A 19,968-nucleotide genomic window follows, 5' to 3' on the forward strand; every position below is an offset into this window, starting at 1 on the left:
CACGAATGAATCTACACTTGGCAGCTTGAAGTGACGTGGTGGATAAACACCGCACAGCTGCAGCACGGCATGCGGCATTCACTCAAACTCGACGACAACACCTCTGTGGTCGGACGCATAGATCGGGCTGGACGGGTGAAGCATTCCTACATCATCCGGGTAGTCCTTGGTGTCTTCTGTGGGCTCCTGGCCGATGATTTCGCACTCCTTAACCTTTCCTTCGCCACGATAGAGCACGAAGTCAATGCGTTTGGACGGGCTGTCACTAGGGAACGTAAATTTGTGCTGCCGGTCCTCCGGATCTGTGGACCGAGGCTCAGCTTCGTCGTGCACCTGCAACCATGCGTCTTTCATATCCGTTGTCTGGCCAAGCAACTCGGCTTCACCACTGAGGAAGCGAATACCGAGAGACTGCGGCTCTGAATTCAAATCGCCCAAAAGCACCTGCGTTTTGCCCTTGCCTTGGCGCATGTACTCCCAGATCTCGACCTTGGTCTGCTCCCTGGATCGCTCGCTCAGCGACAGGTGCGTCACGTACACATCGATCTCACCCCACTGCGGATAGTCAACGACGGCGTGAAGACAAAGACGCTGGTGCGAGTCGTTCGGGTCGTTCGGATCGCGACTGAGCAACAAATAGTCGCTCGACACAATCGGATACTTCGAGAAGATGGCAGGCCCTTCTTCGATGCGCTCGTAGGGCACCCTCGAGTTCAAGTAGCTCATCGCTGCCTGGTACACGTACTGGTACCCTGGCAGACGATCAGCAAGATGCTTCACCTGGGCATGGTTGCCAGGCTCTCCAAACACGCCATCATAGCGCACCTCCTGGAACCCGATGATACCAGCCTGCGCTTCCTTCACAAACTTGACAAGGTGGTCAAGACGTTTTTCGTACTGCGCCCAGCGCCGCCCAGCACCATACACGTCCGACGACGGGTTGGTGTTCCAGACATTGTAGGACAAGATTCGCGGGCCGAAAGGAGCAGCCGAGCACTCGGCCTCGCTGTCGAGGCCGCACTCAACCGCTTCGTCCACTTCCGTGTCCGCGGACTCTTCCAGCGAGCCGAACGTGTGCTGGAAGACGTTGTGCTCGGCTTCACGGTCGAGCGCCACCACGACCCGATGCCTCAAGTTGAACTTGGCGTCCTCCAGCGTCAAGTAGAAGTTGAAGCCGAAGATCACGTGGCTCGTGAAGCGGAACATCTGGCCGTCCGCACCCGCGCTGTCCTGCAGGACGGACATCTCGGACTCGCCGTTGTCGCCCGTGATCTTGAGCGGGAACACGGCGGCCTGCGCCACCTTGATATCGGGCGACACGTGGACGTTAGCGTGCGTCTTGATGGCCTTTACCGCCGCGAGGAACGCCGCCTGGACGGCCGAGTCCGTGGTCACGTCCGTCGGGAAGACGGGGTCCAGCAACACGCTCCCGTACAGCAGCGCGTTCGAGCTGGGCTTGCTCTCGCGCAGCTCGAAGAGGTCCACGGGCTCGAAGCTCTGGCGCTTCAGGTGGATGCCGCCCGGCTCCGAGGACAGGTACCGGCCGGTGAAGCGCGCGCCTCCCGCGAGCGGCGGCCAGAAGTCCCATCGCGGCAGGTCGGCTGCGGCGCTGGGCGCCAGGAGCGCGAGCGCAGCGGCGAGGAGGAGCGGCACCATGGCGTCACTTGGGTTCAATGCGATCCGCGTGGCGTCTGCCACATCAATGTGGTGTAACAGTGGTGTAGATCTCAAGTCGGGTAAAACCAGGCTGCTTCAGGCGATAAGTTGAAGGCACAGTTTGCTGGTCATCGCGGTTGCTCTCGACGTGGCCATTACATTGTTGGCCTGAGGAACACCCCGCTGCGCGTATTTACCGAGTTCCGTGGTGACGGCCATCCAGCGCAAGGCCTCACAAGCCGGGCCGATCTCCTCGGGCCCCGCGAGCTGTCACAGTACTGGCGGGAGCTGTCACCGCTTCAGCACGTGTTGCGGTTTCGGCAGCAGTACTGCAGTTTGAAACGCTCATTGCATACGCCCACGCGTGACGAGAGGGGTTCCCTCTGCCGTCCGGCAGCGGATCGTCCGCTCGAGCTGGGCCGCCATCTGCGCACGGCTGAGGCCACGAACGCGCTGCCGTCAACGCCGATTGCCACCTCGGGGCCGCCTCCAGCCGCAGAAGCTCGCTTGAAGCTGTCGCGCGTGGCAACCGCCAACTGCCCGCCGAAACCTAACGCTGATGACGCTCGGCAGCGATTGCCACGCCGCTTGCATCGAATCACGGCGCGGAGGTGTCAATTCAAAGCAGGCGAGGCTCGCACGATGATGGTGTTTGACAGGGTGGAAGGACGACAGAAAAGGGCAAGTCTTTCCAAGCGGCCATGCACGCTGGACCGTGTACGGACCCCGGCCAAATTTTGCCGCGTTGATTCCTGACGAGCAGCGGGACCCACAATGAAGACCAACGAGGGTCACCTTGTGATATCTGTCAAGAGGCAGCTACTCGCTTCAGCTGAGCTGAGCCCTATACGAAGCGAGCTCGAACCCAGCCAAAAGTTGGCTCGGATGAGATCCTAAGCTGGCTGGCTCCAAAACGCAGCGCGATCCGGCCGACCGCCATCGCATTTTGTACTGTAGTACGAAACTGCGGCCGCCGCCTGTCACCGGCGCTGGAGCAAACGTCGTCCGCCGCTCGCGGCGTCGATCGTGCTGCGCTCCAGCAACGTCGGTTCGAGCGCGGCAAAATCCAATTGTGTATACAGGCACCGCCGCGTCGCCGTCACCGCCGGCTCAGACAGCAAAGCGAGTCGTCCATTATTACCCGCCCAGAGGCGCCAAGCAAGCGCCCTCGATCTTATGAACCGCTAGCTGAACCCCAGTTCTGGTTTCCAACAATCGACTGCAACGGCTGACTTGGCTCGTCCGGTGGCGACAGCGAGCGCAGCTGACGATCACACGCGGCAACTTTCCCCTTGTGAGATCCTATCCCTCGCTAAAGAAGATTCCCTCATCAAGCTATATTTGCCACCTTATTCAAGTGCATCAGACTCCAACCTCTCAAATCTCAAGTGGTAAAGTTGCTGCGTGTCTTGTCGGATAATTCAGAGCCCCACCCCTACGCGCCTCTTTTTGCAGTCGGTGGCAGCAGCACACATGTCCATCCCGACGCGCGGTGAGGAGCCAGCTCCGCGTTCGAATCGTTGCTCGCCGACTCACAACCGAAAGCGCAGCGCAGAGTCGAGAGGCAAAGGCCGAGCGAGCGAGCGCACGAGCAGCAGCGGCGGCGGATTCCTGCCCATCCCTGCCCTCTTCTCCCTACGACCGGCTTGTCCTGCCCCACCCAGCGACAGCGACAGCGACAGCGGTACAGTATCCCCTCTTCGCACAACACAACAGGCGCAGCGCAGTCCCCTCCCCACCCCCCGCAAGTCCATCGCCATGCGCAGCTGCTGGACGCTGGTCGCGGCCGCCGCGGCGCTGGTGGAGCTGTGCGCCGCCTCGGGCGTCGTGTCGATCTACAACATCAGCGACCCGACGTACGGCACGTGCCGCCTCAAGGGCATCTCCGAGTCCAGCGACAATTTCAAGTACTACGCGTCCGTGCCCAGCACCGACTACTCGCTGAACGAGGCCTGCGCGCGCTGCATCACCGTCACGCGCGCCGATGACTCGAGCAAGACCACCACTGCCTACGTGCTGGACGTGTGCGACGGCTGCGAGGCCGGCACGCTGGAGCTGTCGGCCGACTCGATGACGGCGCTGTCCATCGACACGACGGATTCGAGCACCAAGGTCTCGTACAAGTTCAGCACGTGCCCCACGTCGCTCATGTCGGGCGACATCAAGGCCTGTCTCATGGAGGGCGCCTCGGCCACCTACGTGCCGCTGCAGTTCTACAACTCGCAGAAGGTCATCACCGCCGCAACCATCGACGGCGTCAACGCCACGAGCACGTCGGCCAGCTTCCTGTACAGCGCCAACTCGGGCTCGTCCTCCAGCACGTGGTACAAGAGCGTGGCGTTCTCGGTCACGTCGGACGACGGCGACACCCTGAACAGCACCTTTGAATTCACGAACACGTCTGGATGTGCCACATCCAGCGTGCAGTTTAACTCGGCGTCGACGGCGGACGGTGTCGACGGAAACACCAGTTCGTCGACGAGCTCGTCGAACGCGGCGGTCATCGGCGGAGTTGTCGGCGGTGTAGGTGCGTTGCTGATCATTGTGGGCTCGGTTATTCTCGTGCGCCGCCGCAACCGTGCGTCCAAGGACATGACCGACCCGGAGAACGACGTGGAGAACCAGTACCTGTCCCCGAAGGCCAAGGCTGTGCCTGCCGCGGGTGACTCGACTTTCCACTCAGACAATGACGACCACCACCGACCTGCTTCGCCGACGGTGGACTACGCCGAGTCGTTCTCACCGGCTGCCAGCTCCAAGGGCCCCAGCTCGCACTTGAGTGATTCTACCTCGAACTCGCCTGCCCCGGCGCTGGATGCTGTTCCCGCCGCTGTTGTTGCGGCTTCCATGGCTATCGACTCTCCGTCGTCGCCCGTTGCGTCCGACCATTCCTCGGTCCCGTCTGCGCCGTCCTCGCACGAGTCGGATCGTACACCGTCGCCGGAGCCTGTTTACGTGCCCCCGACCTACGCGTACAGCAGCAGTGTGGCCACCAGCCCGCGTCGCTCGACCGTGTCGAACGTCAAGGCCGCGCCGACGCTCGCAGCCCCGGTTGTGCCGCGCCAGTCTAGTTTCCAGCAGTTCGATGACAACGACGAAGAGCGCTCCAGCTTTGATGTGGACGACATGCGCGAGTCGGAAGCCCGCGCTACGTCGTCGGGTGACTCGCGTCGTTTTGGCTCGCAGTCGTTCCAGCCGTACAGTGCCGCTGATCCGTATGCCAACACGGTAACGTCTCCTCAGAGCTACGTCCCTGCGACGAGTTTGCGCCGTCCGAGCAAGCAAAACTCGATGAGGTCGACTGGCCGCGAGTCCAGCCGCTACAACAACGCGTCGACGCTTTCTAGTGCGGACAGCTACGCGTCAACGGCGCCGCGCAACACGAACGCGTCATTGCTGTCGAACAACACGGCACTGCAGTCTGGCAGATCGAATGCCCCACCGACGCAGGACAACTACTCGTTCAGCGCGCGCCCCAGTGTACCGGCCTCGGACAACTACAGCTATTCGGCACGGGACAGCTACGCGTCAAACCCAACGGCGCAGAACACCGATCTGTCTGCGTCGCAGCGCAGCAGCGGCTACAGCCGAGAATCCCTGAACATTCTGGGCTACCCGTACTCGAAGAAGAGCGGACGACACCACAACACTACAGGTTAGCCTTGTGATGCTTTGACTGGTCATTTTGACGCCACGGGTATGGCTCAAATGGGCAGCAGCTTCCTGAGTCCAGTTTATTCCTGATCGCAGCGGCAGCTAGCTGTGTAGCAGCAGCAGTTCACAGGAAGCTGCTCGCCCCCGTGGCTATGTATTTGTACTATACTCATCCTGCCGCTGAGTACATATCTAAACATTATGTTCTTGTGTTTTCCCTTGATGCCATTTTTCATCGCTCTCAACAGAGATGCAATTCTAGGGAGTTGGTCGAAGTGTTACATTATCGGTTTTGGGTGGCTTGCAAGGCGAGAGCGAGCGAGTAAAAGTCAAGTAAGATGTCCAGCAGCATAAGCTCAAACCAAAAACAACCAAGAAACTGCTGGGCCAGTCGTGCGCATATGGAGCGATTTGGTGAGTGCGTTTCTTGTCTTGGCACGATTTATATGGGTAGTCGAATGTGCGTGAGTCGTTTGCCAGGTCAATTTGGCAGGTGGTGTCCGGAGCTAGCCGGTAAAGACGGACATACTAGGCCATCTCTCCGCTTCAGTTCAGCGATGCGGACATGCAGGTTTTGGCGGTGCAGCAGCCCGATGAGCTTGCCTCGCCGTGTGACCCAGATGCTCGAGCACTTGATCATCTCGAACAGCAGGTGAACTTTCTGTAAGGACGTGTCAGGGTCGACTTGAAGTGCGGATGAATCGATCAGCTGGCTCGCGTCTGTAGTCTCCTCAAGGGTTGTCGAGTGATCTGACGCTGCCAATGGGCTGGTGTCGTCGCTGGCCATGGAGGTTACTGGGGTGGCATTTTCAACCACATCTGATGCACGTTCTGGTTCTCTTACCTCTGTGGCAAGGGCGAAGGGCGTAAGCGTGCTATCATTTTTTGCGGGTGGCTGTTTTGTAGCAGATATTGCGGCGTCGTCGTGCTTCGGTAAATGGAGTGCTGAGCGAAGCTGAATGTTTGACCCATTTTCGGCATCCGATGACACTTGGATGAACTTTTCAATGCTGGTACTGGGAACGCAACCAAGGAAAATCATGGTGTCCAGGTTCTCAACCACAGGTAAAGTCGTCGTCGAGGTTGCTCTGATAATTGTCTTGAGCTCTGCCCGGACCATTTCAAGGGTGAGAACAGGGAAACGCCTCAGCATGACGTCGCGTGCTTTCAGGTCTTGCAGATCTAGGGTGCGCACGTGGCTGAAACCCTTTTTGGCGATGACGCTGTCGTATACTGATACCCGAAGCGCGCAGCCAACACTTGAAGCGATAAGAGTCGAGAGAATCAGTGGGATAGTGTAGACAAACTGACCGGTGAACTCAAGCGCCATAACGGCAACAGAGGTCGTGTTGGTAGTTGAGGCAACGAATCCTGCACCGCCTGCCAATGCGTATCCGCCAGGTAGGATTCGAGCGGTGGGGAATGCGAGCCGAAGGACTTCGCCAAAATATCGACCGAAAGTAGCTCCAGCAATGAAGGTTGGAATGAAGTCGCCCGTCGGGACTGGCAACGAGAAGGACATGGCTGTCGCGATCAAGCGAATGAACCCCGAAAGGGGGAGCACTGTGAACACAGACAATGACAAGTCGGCATGCCATCGATCAGGGAGTTTTGAATCGGAGCTGGTGAGATCGCCCAAGATATCGCCGAACGACAAACGAGTCATGCCTACTGGCAGACACAGGATTCCCGCGAGTGGGAACAGTATTGTCCATGATGCCAACACTGCAGATTTCCCAGTTGCCCAGGCCTTCCAACGTAGCCTGAACGCTGTTGCAGCCGAGGCATACAGCGCACCTAGGAGGCCGGTAAGGGCTGCCAGCACGGCGAACGCTACGATTTCAGCAAACGCAAATGACTCAGGCACAAAACCCGTGGCGAACATGGCGTGGTATGCAGCCACCCAGTCCTGGTGCGCCATATAAACGGCCTGGCGTGCTAGCAAGGCACTAATCGATGCCACGAAGGCTCGCCAGTAGTTCTGTGGTGACAGCGCGCAAATGGTAGACGTCAGCACAAATGTGTAAACGTGGTGACAATCCTCGGAGCGCTACCTACCGACACCATGAAGACCGTGCTCGTCACTTCTATGGCGAACAAAGCCCCACCGATGGGTGCTCGAAATGTGGTAGTCACCCCGACGGCACAGGCTGCGTCGTACATGTGGCGCCGCATGAAATCGTTGTCGTAAATGCGACGAAAGCATTTCACGTGCTTCATCAGCCGATGGGCGATGATCGACGATGTGTGAACGAACGGGCCTTCCTTACCTAGAGAGACGCCGCTCCCGAGAGCAAGGGCGAGTCCGCCGATCTTGGACACCAGCGTACGTGCTCGGAGGTACCTGCTGGCGTCCTCGCGGCGCTCGTACGAGATGATGCTCTTCATTTCAGGGATCCCCGAGCCTGCAGCCATCGGGTCGAAGACTGCCGTCCACTTGATGCTCGCTGTCGCCACGACAATTGTGAACGCGCCCCAGACTGCGAGTTCCGCGAAGGGAGAATCATTCGAGCCGGCCAGCTTCAGGAGTTCCTCGCGCGTGCGGTTCAACCCGAGCACGACCATGTCGATGATGTCGTCCACCAGAGAGGCTGCAAGCAGCAGCAAGCCGTGCATAAGCAGCTCTACGCAGCAAAGTTGCTTGTCATTTCAATGGCAAACGTACCCGAGATGCCGAGCATCACGAGCAGCAGCGTCAGTCTGCCCTCCTTGTGCAGGAACTCCAAACACTGTGCGCGCCATCCCGCCGGCTTCCTGGCCACGGTGCTGGTCCACTCGCTTTGGAACGACGCCTTCGTGGCCTCTTCCTCCCGCATCTCAATGGAACCCGAGCGCAATATACTCGCCCTCTTCTCCGTTTCAGTACTAAAGCTCAACCCTATTGTGAGCACATAACGGAAACATGCACATGCTGTACCACTCCACTTCAACTTGTACCATCTACCTCTAAGTACGCCCCAACACAATCCCTGTCAAATACGTTCCATTATATCACATTTGACAGGGTAGCTCAAGTGCGTTGACGCAGCATTTCATTCCGCAAACTGCAACCCTCGACGAGAGAGCGACGAGAGAAGAGAGAGAGATGGCCGCGCGCGGGGCGTTCCTGGCGCCGGCGCTGGTTCCTGCAAGCAGCTGCTTCGTGCACCTGCCGCCGGCCTTCGTGCAGACCTTCCTGGGCGGCCCCGAGCTCGTACGCCCCGCTGCAGCAGACAGTAGCTAGCCCCTCTCGCCACTGCTAACAATCCGTCGGTCTGTTCGCTGCAGGCGGGCGCTGGCTCGACCATCCTGGAGCTGTCGTGGGAGACCGTGGACGGATACGTGCAGCGCGTGTGCGTGGGCTGGATCGGCGGCCTCGTGAAGGACGGAGCGCTGCGCAGGTGGGGACGGGAGCTGGTAAATGAGGATTCGTGCTGTGTTGACTCAACGGCGTGTGCGTGTGTGTGACTGCTGCATCTGCAGTGACGTGATTGAAGTTCCGGTGGAGCTGGCGCGCTGTGTTGGACTGGTGCGTTGCGCCTTGGAATGGAGAGGAAGGGAAAAGGCTGTGTCTGTTGTGATGGGGCTGACTGTGCGCTTGTGTGTGCAGCAAGAGCACCTGGAGAAAGCGCCGCAGACGTTCATTGGCGTCCATGTGGTAGACGCGCTGCCCATTGCACGGCAGGTGAATGTGGAGCCCTGCACGCCGGACGACTGGGAGCTGATCCAGCTGCACGCGGGGGCGATCGAGACGGAGCTGCTGCGGCAGGTAGAGCGGGAGTGTGGCTGCTTTGGAGCAAGGGAGGAGTTGTTGCTGATGGCGAGGTGTTGGGTGTGCATATTTTGATGACAGATGTGCGTGGTCAACGACAAGCAAGTGAGTCCGATCTGGATCAACCAGAACACGCTCATTCGCGTCCGGGCGTCTCTTCCTGTCGGAATGTACGTCGATCAAGGCTGTGATCGCAATCTTTGCCGTTTCTAAACGTTCGCTTGTCATGAATTGTGTGTTTCATAGGGAGCACGCTCGGTTGACGCCGATTTCCGAGGTTATTGTGGCACCAAAAGAGCGCCAAGTACAGGGACAAGAGCGCGGTCTGAGCCCCGATTTGTACTATGAGCAGTCACCGCCGTTGCTTGTCCAGGTGTGATGCTGATGTCGTGAACTGAAGAGATGGTGTTCATCCGGCTTACCGATGAATGCGTCGTGGTTTCTCGATATTGTAGGAAGATGTTGGCGCGCTTTGCAACGATACGGTCGACGAGGTGTGGGTTCACCCGGAAACTCTGGCGATGCTCGACGGTGCAATCATTCCCGACGCCCCATCAGATGCGCAAGAAGCACCTGTGGTTGCACTGTGGAGTCTGGAGTCCAAATCTGCGAATGCAACTCCTGAACCGAACGAGCAAGGCGAAAGTTCACGGTTTGTGTTCTCGAATTGATTGTAACATGGTCTTTTAAACACTTATACACTCACAGTGACCATGAATGTAACCACAGAAACCAGCCCACATGTTATGTTGTGAGGCTCCAAGCGTCCCACGACGTTATCCGTGGCCGTGTTGTGCTGAACCACGGCGCAAGTGCTACTCTGGCTGTAACTGCGAACCAATTTGTCTACCTGCGTGTTTTGAAGCTGCCAGAGCTGCCTCCTTCGTCAGTGACATTGTTCACTATCCCTGATGGCTCTGACGGCGAGTACAATGTCTTGACAAACCAAATTCAGCAAACATTTTTGCGATGGAGTACCTCCACCGACCGCAGTCATGTCGTAAGTTCTGGTTCCGTTCTCCGCCTTCATCTGGATAGTGGAGAAATCGTTCAAGCAATTGTTGGAGTCCAATATGATGCGGAGGAGGCATTTAGTGCTGAGCAACTGGAAGGTGAGTTTTGTCTCCGCAAGTTCTTTTAAGCAGTGGAATGATATGCTTACGGCGATTGTTGTGTAACGTCGCAGGTGTTCCAGTTGGGGCACTAGAAAAATATACTATGCTGGGCAGGAGCCATGGTGGCAGTGTCCTATCGTTGAATCAAGTCACGGTGCAAAATGCAACAGGTCCCCAGCAGCAAGTTTTGATGAACGTGCACTCCAAGGCACCTTCAATCAGCGCGTTGAATCTTTCAGTTTTGGAGCTATCACGTGGCGCAAAGGCATACTCATCGTTAATGAAAGCAGTGCGCCCCATATTGTCGCGAGATGCCTCGGCAGCGCGAGTCCTGCTGGGAACAAAACCAACAGGCTGCGCTTTGGCGCATGGCGAGCGAGGTAGCGGTAAGTCGACGCTGCTGCGGGCTTTAGTACATGAAGTCCAATCATCTTCAAAATTCGGAGCCTTTACGACAATTGTAGAGTGCCGAAACTTGCGCGGGCTGAAGATGGAGTCTGTGAAATCACGGCTGAACGATTTGTTTGAAGAAGCAGCGATGCACGCACCAGCTTTGATTGTATTAGATAATCTGGATGCGTTGGTGCCAGAAGAAGACGAGTCTGCGGGGGCTTCAAATGAACAATCTCGACGTATTGCGGAACTTCTTTTAGTTTTGATGAATCAGAACTGCCAGCGCATGTGGAAAACAACCACTGAGCTAAACGCGTCATTCAAGCGCGAGTGCGATGCTATCTCGGCTTTATCCGGGTCCCAGAAGCAGAACGCAAGAAGGAAGCTTCTCATGACAGTGGGCAACGCTATGCAGAGCAAGAGCGTTGCAGTTGTCGCTGCAGCTCGATCTGATACAAGCATTCACAAGACATTGCGAAGCTGTGGACTTTTTGACCGCCCCATTCAAGTGGCATCGCCGGACGCTGAGCGACGCGAGACATTGGTTCGCGAGATGCTGCAAATGAAAATTGACAACGCCAACTCGACGGGAAAAGGAGCAAAGGATTCGAGGCAAATCATTGTTGACCCTACGATTGATTTTGGGTTGCTCTCGTCCTTGACAGAAGGATACAGCCTTCGAGACTTATCGAGTGCCACAGATCGTGCTTTACACCAAATGTTTAAGCGGCATGCTCTGCTCGAGCCAAGCAAGAAATCCGAGGTGACGCACAAGGTACAACAAAGTGATTTTGCCGAAGGGATTGAAGGCTTTCAGCCCACAGCATTGATTGGAGTCGATCTCTTTAAGAGCTCCATTAAGTGGAGTGACGTTGGAGGCTTGAAGAATGTGCGAACCGTACTCAAGGATACATTGGAGCTCCCCACTCGCTATGCGAAGTTATATGACAACACGCCAATCAAGCTCCCAGCTGGAATGCTACTATACGGCCCTCCTGGATGCGGCAAAACCCTGTTGGCTAGCGCGGTGGCGCATGAGTGTGGTTTAAACTTTATCAGTGTGAAAGGGCCTGAGGTTCTGAACAAGTACATCGGAGCGAGTGAGCAAGCTATTCGAGACTTGTTCGCACGAGCTGGATCGGCTGCTCCGTCGGTGTTGTTCCTTGACGAGTTCGATTCCATAGCTCCTCGCCGAGGTGCCGACAACACCGGTGTCACTGATCGCCTGGTGAATCAACTGCTTACGTTCTTGGATGGAGTGGAGGCTCGAAAGGTACGCGATATTTTATTGTCGTTGTCAGATGCGTCATAACATTAACCACGAATATTTTCAGGGTGTCTATGTACTGGCTGCTACAAGTCGACCTGACATGATTGACCCTGCTCTCCTTCGACCTGGACGATTGGACAAATCGCTATACTGCGGTACGTTAGGAAAACGAAAATGCAGCGTTGGCTGTGCAGCTGTGATCGAAGCGTATTCATGTCGTGCTACATTATTGCAGGCTTTCCGAATGAGGAAGAGCGCTTAGATATTCTACGCGCGGTTTCTAAAGACATGGAGCTCTCTGACGAGGCCCAGGAATACCTTCCTGAAATTGCAAGCGCCCCGAAAAGCGTACACTTTTCAGGAGCTGATTTGCAAGCGGTACGCACTATCAGAAAGATGTGGTGCGGAATGTTGAACTGACGATGAGTTAATTGCATATAGATCATGTACTCGGCACAGCTGGAGCTCGTGCACGAAAAGCTGAACGGTGATGCGTCGAGGTTCGTTTCCGAGATTTGTCTACTAGTTGTTTTTCGTATGTCGCCGAACTTGCCGAACTCACCCCCTTTCAACAATTCTACAACACTGCAGCTTGATCACCAAAGCACACGTTCATACTTCCTTCGAGAACGCGAAGCCGTCGACTTCCGAATCCGCGCGCCTCCAGTTCGAGCGCATGTACGCCGGCTTCTCGAAGGCCCGCAACACGGACTTTTCCGTCGCCGAAGCCGACGTGTCGGCTACCAGCGATTCGCTCAAGTCGCACGTCGCGCACCAACGCACCGCGCTTGCCTAAGCATTAACTCAGTCTATTGGTGTCTTTATCCGGCGTTGGCTCAGTTAATTCCTCTGATATTGCTACTTGGTGTTTTCAGGTGGTCGTCAGTCCCACGAAATAAAACCATGTACTTCGAGAAGAGGTGAAGAGCGTTTGTTTCGGCATTGAAAAGTCAACGGAAGAGTTGACTTCCAAGGTGCAAGTGGAGATCTGCCGTACACATTGAGTAGATTCGAGTATTGGGTACTAATTAATATGGATGAATCGCGTCTACCACACAAACCGCACGAGGGTGATTAAAATGCAATTCCACCGGGGGAACCTACAAGGCTTCGATTGGTAAAACCCTAAAACTTTGGAGAGAACTTCCCAGCTCAGGAAGTGATAGCCCACAATGACCTACAGGCGAGAACACTCTCTTCTCCGGGGCAAGGGCCGACAAGTACACGTAGTTCTATAATGTTTTTTTGGCAGATTCTGTTGAATTCATCAATTCATAAACGAAAACTCAATAGTAGTGGGTCACTAGACCAAAACGAGCTAGCCGCTGCCTCATCACGAGCTGCGTAGAGCGATGCCAACCCCACCTTTAAATGAGCTTCTGTGTGACCGCTGCGCCCTTCAGTCCAGCCTGCTCGATTGTCTGCTCCAGATCCGTCGACACCGGGCGAGGCGGGAACCCAGCCAGCAGCGTGTACAGCTGTGCGCCCGCATCGTTCCTACACCCACACCACCACAACAAAAGCATCATGAGCAACACCGTCACTCCACCACCTTTCCTCCCTGCAGTCTCCACTCCACGTACAGCTGGATGATCGCGTGCAGGTCCCGGATGGTGTGGTCCAAGTTGAGCGTCTCGCGCAGCCGCTGGCCGTTGTGCAGGCGGATCTGCAGCGTGGTGGTGGGCTTCTTGTCGTCGACCACGGGGCGCTCCGCCGGCACCGCCGCGCCCTGGATGACCGCGTCGGCCGCGTAGCTGGTGGAGCCCATGGTCTGGCCCTCGCCGCTGAAGGCCGTGTACGCCGGCGGCGGGGGCGCCACGTAGTCCTCCGAGCGCTTGTCCACCAGGCTGATCTCCACGGGCTCGTTGCGGTTCTCGCCCTCCAGCTCCTGCGGCACGTGGCTGCATCGCACAAGTCAATACCGGTAACCTCTCCCTCCCTCTGCGCATCAGCCAGCGCCCGACTCACCCTCGCTCCAGCGCCTCCAGGAACGGCCGATTGGCCGCGTCCGAGCGCGCGCGGTACGGCCCGTCGTTGACCGTGAAGCCCTCGCGGTAGAAGGTGATGACGTGGCGCGGCTGCGCGCTCTCGCCGGCCGCGGTGGCGGCGCGCGCGTCCTGCTGCGCGCGGCCGATGATGTTGGCCACGTGGTCGTCGCCGCCGCCCGGCCCGATGACCGACAGGCCGCTGCCGCCGCCGCGGTCCGACGCGCCGCCGGCGTAGTACTGGTTGGGCGTGTCTCCGTCGGCGCGCGGCTCGTCGTCGCCGCGGTTGTTGAGGCTCGAGAGCCCCACGATGTTGACCATCTTGGCTGCCGCTGACGTTCTCTAATGTAATGTGCATCTCCGAAAAAAAATATCTGCGACTAAAACCCGTCAAACTTGAAATTGTGTCCAGAAAACCCTAACGTGAAAATTCCAATTGGGCGGCGATGTCGGCGAAGCGCAGCGGCGGCGGCGGCAGCACGGCCAAGGCGTTCGTGGGGCAGGTCTACGCGGCGCTGCAGGCCTCGAGTCGGTCGACGCCCTCGATCAAGGGCGTGGACTGCGCGCGCCTCTGGGTGCAGGTGCCGCCGCCCCAACTACTGCAACAATGAGGAGCTCAGCTGAATTTTGTGCTGCTGCGCTGACTGCAGGGCGTCGTGGTCGCCACGTCCGAGGACCGCAAGCAGTGCTCGGTAGACGACGGCACGGGCGTCTTGCGGCTGGAGCTCAAGCTTTTCTTGAAGAACGCGCCTCCGGACGTGGATGCAAGGCCGCAATTGGGTCAGTGCTATATCATAGTCTTCGTGTCAATGGAACTGTCGACGGTGCTGAGTGCGGGTTGCTTGACTGTGCACAGGCGACTACATCATGGCGATCGGCCCCATGCAGAAGGCCAAGGCGGACGCTGCAGGCTCCGTGCGCACCTTGTTGGCCCACCAGGTCGTCAAGCTCGACGCCAAGCTGCAGCGCGAACCCATGTGGTTCCTGGAAGTGGTCGAGTACTGGACCTCCGTGGCCAGCACCGCAACGACGTAGGAACGAACCCCTTCCGACTTATTTAACGCGACGGCGGGACGAAGCCAAGCTCGCAGCTGTACATGCTCATTGTCGATCCTTGATGGGAATCATAACTAACGAACTACTTTGAAGCACTAGCTAGCCTGCCTGTCAGTCGGCTGTCTTCCTTCTTCTCTCTATCGACCCGCGCTTCACGCGCCCATGCGCGCAGCAGCAGCAAGACCTAAAGAGGCGCCACTCGAGTGAGGGAGCTGCGTTACTCGTCCTTGGGCTTCTGGCCAGTCTTCTTGGCCTCTGCGGCGGACGGCACGCGAGGCGGCAGCTCCTCGCCCTCCTTCTTCTCCGCTTCCTTCTTCTCCGCCTCCTTCTCGTCCAGCGCCTTCTTGTACTGCGCCACATCATCCGCACCGAGCCAGTAGTCCAGCATGGCGACCAAGATGGCCACGACGATGGCGATCACCAGGATGCCAGCCAGAACAGCCAGCACGGTGTGCTCCGTGGCCCACTCGATGGTGATGTCCACGATCTTGGAGAAGAAGCCCTCCTCCGGGATCGGGCCAGTCGACTCCGCCTTCTTCCAGCCGCTCTCCACGAAGTCAAGGAACCTAAACGACGAAGCACCAGCACACATCAGGACCACAGTTCATAGATCTCCTCACTAAGGGGCAAACACAGGTGAACTTACGCGGGGAGCGAGCGTCCGCCCTTGTATCGGTACACCTGGCCTTCGTTGACGAAGACAAGCGTCGGGTAGCCGTTGACGCCGAAGCGCGAGCACACACGACGGTGCACGGTGCAGTCCACCTTGGCAACGCGCGTCTTGCTGCCGTTCTCCTTGAGCGTGCGGCTCAGCTTGTTCCACGTGGGGGCCTGCAATGTGTCCATCCACCACGTCAGCCTCCCCACCTCAGCCCTCCTCTCTCTCTTCTCCCACGTACCAGACGCTTGCAGTGTCCACACCAGGGCGCGTAGAACTTGATGAGCCACGGGTCCTTGCTGTCCAGCACCTCCTCCTCGAACGAGGCCGTCGACAGTTGCACGACGGCGCTCCTGCGCTCGTTCTCCGCCTGCTCGGCCGCCGCCGCCTTGCGCTGCTCCACTGCGCAACAAAGCACCAACAGCCACCATCAGCCTCTCCTCCCTCACTGCAAGAGAGAGAGACACACATAGATAAAATAGATCCCGCACCGAACTCGGCGTACGACAGCACGCGCTCCCCGAAGTCCTTCTTGTAGCCCTCCGTGGCGAACGCGACCATGGTCGGCACGTCGCGGCGGCCGTTGTAGTCGTACGACTTGCCGGCCGCCACCACCTTGAGCGTCGGGTAGGAGCCCACGCTGAAGCGCTCGCACACGGTGCGCTCCGTCGTGCAGTCCACCTTGGCCACGTGCACGTCCTTCTCCTGCAGGGCAGAGCGCGTCAGTCGCCTACGCTACGCTACCACAGGCCCCCGCTGCAACACGCACCGCCAGGCCGTCGGCCTCCGACAGCTCGTCGATCGTGGGCGCCAGCTTCTTGCAGTGGCCGCACCAGGGCGCGTAGAACTTGATGAACCACACGCCGCTGCTCGTCTGGTGGTCGAACGTGGCCTCGGTGAGCGCCACGGGGGCGGCCTGCGCGCTCTGCGCCTGCGGTGGAACGAGGGAGGGCGTCAGCACACAGGGAGGGGGTAGAGCGAGCGAGGGCGCCCGCACGCACCGCGAAGGCGACGGCGGCCAGCGCCAGCAACGCGGCTCGGAACTGCATCGCGGTGTAGGGGGAACTTGTCGTGTTGCGTACTGAGCGGCCTAATCAATACTGAAAGCAAGATGTCCAAGATCCCTCTCAAAAGCGATCGTCTCGTGTGGCGCACACCAGGTGAGGTCGAAGTGTAGGCTTGGTTGGGCTGCTGGGCGTTTTTGGCTTGGGATGCCGCCCATCGCGGCTTGACAGGGACGGCGGTCGGCGCTTCTACTGTAGTTGGTTGCACTACGCATGAAGCATTGTTCGCCTTGTATGGACGCGTACGTGAGTCCAGATTGTCAACGTGATGCATGTACATCGAATCGACACTGTTGATTGTCAAGGCGCAATCGTCACCAGGGCTGGACTGGACAACCAACCTGCGTGCCGTCCACTTCGAAGTGCAACTCGGGTGTCCAGAGCCTGGAATTGTGAACGCTTCCTGACGCGGCGGGCTATTCTATCGAAATGCCGGACAAGGGCTCATCGCGACAATTGAACCAGCGCTCCAACCATTACTGTTGCACAATGTGCACTGTAGGACAGCACAGCGCCTCACACTTCACACGATGAGGTCATCAGGAATTCCATACATCGATGTTGCGAAAATTACATCCGTCATTTATGTAATTTCTACGCTCATTTTTTCTGACCGCAATTTTAAGCGATAAATGACGCCGGCGCCGACGCCGCTGCCGCCCGAGTGGCTGGTGCGGGTGTCCCGCTCCAAGGGCAAAGTCTACTACTACCACACGCTCACGCGGCAGACGCAGTGGTCCCGCCCCACGCCCGAGGAGGTCGCAGCAGCAGCAGCCGCCGCCGAAGTGCCGAGTCCGCAGTCCTCCGCCAATTCCCAGCCCGAGGTGGAAGGAGGCGACGCCAAGCGCCGCAAACTGGGCGACCCCCATGAAGACGCAGCTGCAGAGCACAAGCAGAGCGTGCTCCACGCCCTGATTGTCGCCTCCATGCGCGTCGGGGGCAGCTCCGTGACCCGCGGCACTAAGCGGGCGGTGGTCTTCACCCCGTGGGCGCACCAGTTGACAGCCGTGGAGAACGTTATCACCGCCATCCAGACGAGGACGACGGAGGACAATGAAGGGTCCACCACGACAGAGAAGTTCCTATTGCAGCACAGTACGGGTGCAGGCAAGACGCTGACGATCGCAGCGCTGACGCACCAGCTGCTGAACGTCAAGGACGCGCAGTCCCTGCAATTCCACACTGTTGTGGTCATGCTGGACCGAGTCAAGCTCAACGAGCAGGTGGGCGATGCAGTGGAGAGATTCTTGCGGCAGAACGGCGTGGACGAAGTGTTCCGGGCCGAGAGCATTGAGCATCTGGCCCAGTTGCTGGACGCGTCGGCGCAGAAGCAACAGCAGCAGAGTCCGCAGAGGGTGATCATCACCACGACGCACAAGATGGGGCTGCTGGTGAGAGACGACGTACTGCTGACGAGGCTGCTGCATCGCAGCTCGAACACGAAGCGGGTTTCTGGTGGTGATACCGAAGAGCAGGGAAGTGGTGAAGACGCGTTCCAGCGCGTTGCGATCATCACGGATGAAGCGCATCGGTCGCACACTTCTTCCACGCGTGATGCCATTGAGAAGGTCATGAAGGCGGGAGAAGGAACCCGTGCTCAACTTACGGTATGTTTGTTTGTGGTTAGTTGATCGAGCGATTTATCACTAACAGTTGTGTTTCCCGCAGTTCATAGGTTTTACAGCGACACCGAATACGGATGCGCTCGAGCTGTTTGGCTCTTCAACAGAAGAAGGATTTCGACATCCGTTCCACTGCTACCCCATCGCAGAAGCTACAGCAGATGGTCGCATCATGAATACCCTTGATAACTACACATGCATGAGCTGCGAGGTTGAAACGTCAGTATTTCCGAAGCCCGTGCAAGAGTTGCTACGAACGACCCGTGGTGTTCGACGGCGTATTATCGACCACGCAAGCGATGATGTTGCTGTACTTAAGGCTAAAGCTTTGATCATGATGACGGACTTCCAAGCAATGAAACGAGAGCATCCGAAGGTGAAGTGCATGATCGTGGTTCGTAGTCGCCAGGATGTCGCACGCTACTACACGTTGATCACCACGTTTGTGAAAAAGAAGCACCTCGGTTGGAATTGCTACGCTGCGTTCAGTGGATCTGTATCGTTAGACGGTGAAGTCTCCAAGCCCGTAACAGAGCAAACGCTGAATAATCGGAGTGTCACTCTGGCCATCAGCGACATCGTCATTGTCTGTGACAAGCTAGATACGGGCTACAACGAGCCCTTGCTGGCATGTATGTACGTGGACCGCTATTTACGTTCCAGTGCACACACGGTGCAGCTCCTCAGTCGTTTGAATCGTCGACATAAGCACAAGCCCAGCGTCCGCGTTCTCGATTTCGCCAATCACGCAGCTCAGGTGCGGCGAAGCTTCTCCGATTTCTGGCAAGAAGCTAAGGTTCCCGACTCATCTGATGTGATCGACGAGACAGCTGAGAAGTTGAATCTTGTGACGGCCATTGCTGTGCTGTGTGACCATTTTTCGGAACTCTGTTCTGCTCCGATCGATATCGAGGACCCGCGAACTTTTGTGTCAGAACGCGTATTACCGTTAGAACGGGACGCTTTCCAGCAAGTGGTCGATGCACTTCGTGGGGCTGTATTAGCCTTCAAAAGGCTAGAGCAAGCTGGGCGAGATGAATTTTTCGATTTGGTGTCTCCGTTCAGGTATGATTACTGTAGAGCTGTACCCCCATCGTGTCGGTTCTGACCTCTGATTGCATTTTGCTCTCTATAGCTACTATTTACTTTATGAACTCAAGAAGGAGACCGAAAGTCACCTTGTTGCGGTTGAGGTGGAGGATGAGCTGTCTCTAGATGAAATCAAAGCAAAGATGTCGGCTCGAGTTCGAACGTACCGCAAGTCATTTTCCGGATCACTGTACCCTCAATCGCTCTTGGTACGTTTATTTTCCTTTACCGTTGCTACTGTCGAGTTTAGTTTGGGCCTAAACCCTAGCTTCGTCGCCTTATAGGATCGTGTGGAATGTAGGGACAAGTTGAGCAAGTTGGTAGCTTGCTTGATACAGTTTGGGGAGCTGGAGCAATTTGAGGCCTTGCTTCTAGCAACCGCAGCTCGAAACAACAAACGGTCTCTCCAGTCGTCTGTAGCGGCACAAGTGGTTAAGGGAGTCACTAGAACTCCACGAACTGTGTCCGCTAAGAACGCAGCAGATGAGAAACCTCGTATTTCGACGCAAATTGACGAAATGTGGGAGAAGCTCGCTAGTTTTGAGCAAGATGAACAATAGATAACGCGTTGTTGATCAGTCTAACCCATCATGGGTTTGTTTGACTTCTTCTAGCAGTAAAGAGAACCCGCGATAGAGTTCTTGGAATCCCTGCA

At 57.3% G+C, this 19,968-nt stretch overlaps 8 protein-coding genes across 8 annotated transcripts; 4 read left to right on the forward strand and 4 right to left on the reverse strand.

The window, feature by feature from the left end:
• Positions 1-78: 78 nt before the first annotated feature.
• On the reverse strand, positions 79-1,656 carry IUM83_06808 (RxLR-like protein; the record flags this gene model as incomplete). The annotated part of the gene is made up of 1 exon (XM_067931040.1): positions 79-1,656. One exon carries the CDS (start codon positions 1,654-1,656, stop codon positions 79-81), a length of 1,578 nt encoding a protein of 525 aa, XP_067787267.1.
• Positions 1,657-3,414: 1,758 nt separating this feature from the next.
• IUM83_06809 (RlpA-like double-psi beta-barrel domain) lies at positions 3,415-5,572 on the forward strand (the record flags this gene model as incomplete). Its single annotated transcript, XM_067931041.1, has 2 exons — positions 3,415-5,311; positions 5,559-5,572. The coding sequence occupies 2 exons, from the start codon at positions 3,415-3,417 to the stop codon at positions 5,570-5,572; spliced, it is 1,911 nt and encodes a 636-aa protein (XP_067787268.1).
• Positions 5,573-7,320: 1,748 nt separating this feature from the next.
• On the reverse strand, positions 7,321-8,126 carry IUM83_06810 (Chloride Channel (ClC) Family; the record flags this gene model as incomplete). Its single annotated transcript, XM_067931042.1, has 2 exons — positions 7,321-7,901; positions 7,976-8,126. 2 exons carry the CDS (start codon positions 8,124-8,126, stop codon positions 7,321-7,323), a joined length of 732 nt encoding a protein of 243 aa, XP_067787120.1.
• A 269-nt stretch (positions 8,127-8,395) lies between these two features.
• IUM83_06811 (putative peroxisome biogenesis factor) lies at positions 8,396-12,635 on the forward strand (the record flags this gene model as incomplete). The annotated part of the gene is made up of 14 exons (XM_067931043.1): positions 8,396-8,503; positions 8,578-8,690; positions 8,773-8,818; positions 8,900-9,058; positions 9,143-9,231; positions 9,308-9,434; positions 9,517-9,713; positions 9,791-10,173; positions 10,248-10,314; positions 11,629-11,842; positions 11,904-11,994; positions 12,075-12,217; positions 12,281-12,339; positions 12,431-12,635. The coding sequence occupies 14 exons, from the start codon at positions 8,396-8,398 to the stop codon at positions 12,633-12,635; spliced, it is 2,001 nt and encodes a 666-aa protein (XP_067787119.1).
• Positions 12,636-13,206: 571 nt separating this feature from the next.
• Positions 13,207-14,145, reverse strand: IUM83_06812 (Protein tyrosine phosphatase SHP1/Cofactor for p97 ATPase-mediated vesicle membrane fusion; the record flags this gene model as incomplete). Its single annotated transcript, XM_067931044.1, has 3 exons — positions 13,207-13,336; positions 13,423-13,740; positions 13,808-14,145. The coding sequence occupies 3 exons, from the start codon at positions 14,143-14,145 to the stop codon at positions 13,207-13,209; spliced, it is 786 nt and encodes a 261-aa protein (XP_067787118.1).
• A 125-nt stretch (positions 14,146-14,270) lies between these two features.
• IUM83_06813 (Nucleic acid-binding, OB-fold) lies at positions 14,271-14,859 on the forward strand (the record flags this gene model as incomplete). The annotated part of the gene is made up of 3 exons (XM_067931045.1): positions 14,271-14,405; positions 14,475-14,604; positions 14,681-14,859. The coding sequence occupies 3 exons, from the start codon at positions 14,271-14,273 to the stop codon at positions 14,857-14,859; spliced, it is 444 nt and encodes a 147-aa protein (XP_067787117.1).
• Positions 14,860-15,097: 238 nt separating this feature from the next.
• IUM83_06814 (protein disulfide-isomerase domain) lies at positions 15,098-16,587 on the reverse strand (the record flags this gene model as incomplete). The annotated part of the gene is made up of 6 exons (XM_067931046.1): positions 15,098-15,446; positions 15,527-15,711; positions 15,780-15,940; positions 16,030-16,243; positions 16,308-16,469; positions 16,540-16,587. 6 exons carry the CDS (start codon positions 16,585-16,587, stop codon positions 15,098-15,100), a joined length of 1,119 nt encoding a protein of 372 aa, XP_067787116.1.
• Positions 16,588-17,234: 647 nt separating this feature from the next.
• On the forward strand, positions 17,235-19,873 carry IUM83_06815 (Ribosomal RNA large subunit methyltransferase E; the record flags this gene model as incomplete). Its single annotated transcript, XM_067931047.1, has 4 exons — positions 17,235-18,209; positions 18,271-19,289; positions 19,360-19,522; positions 19,598-19,873. The coding sequence occupies 4 exons, from the start codon at positions 17,235-17,237 to the stop codon at positions 19,871-19,873; spliced, it is 2,433 nt and encodes an 810-aa protein (XP_067787115.1).
• Positions 19,874-19,968: the final 95 nt, after the last annotated feature.

Source organism: Phytophthora cinnamomi (assembly GCF_018691715.1).
Source record: "Phytophthora cinnamomi strain GKB4 chromosome Unknown Contig62, whole genome shotgun sequence".
In the NCBI taxonomy this organism is placed as follows: domain Eukaryota; phylum Oomycota; class Peronosporomycetes; order Peronosporales; family Peronosporaceae; genus Phytophthora; species Phytophthora cinnamomi.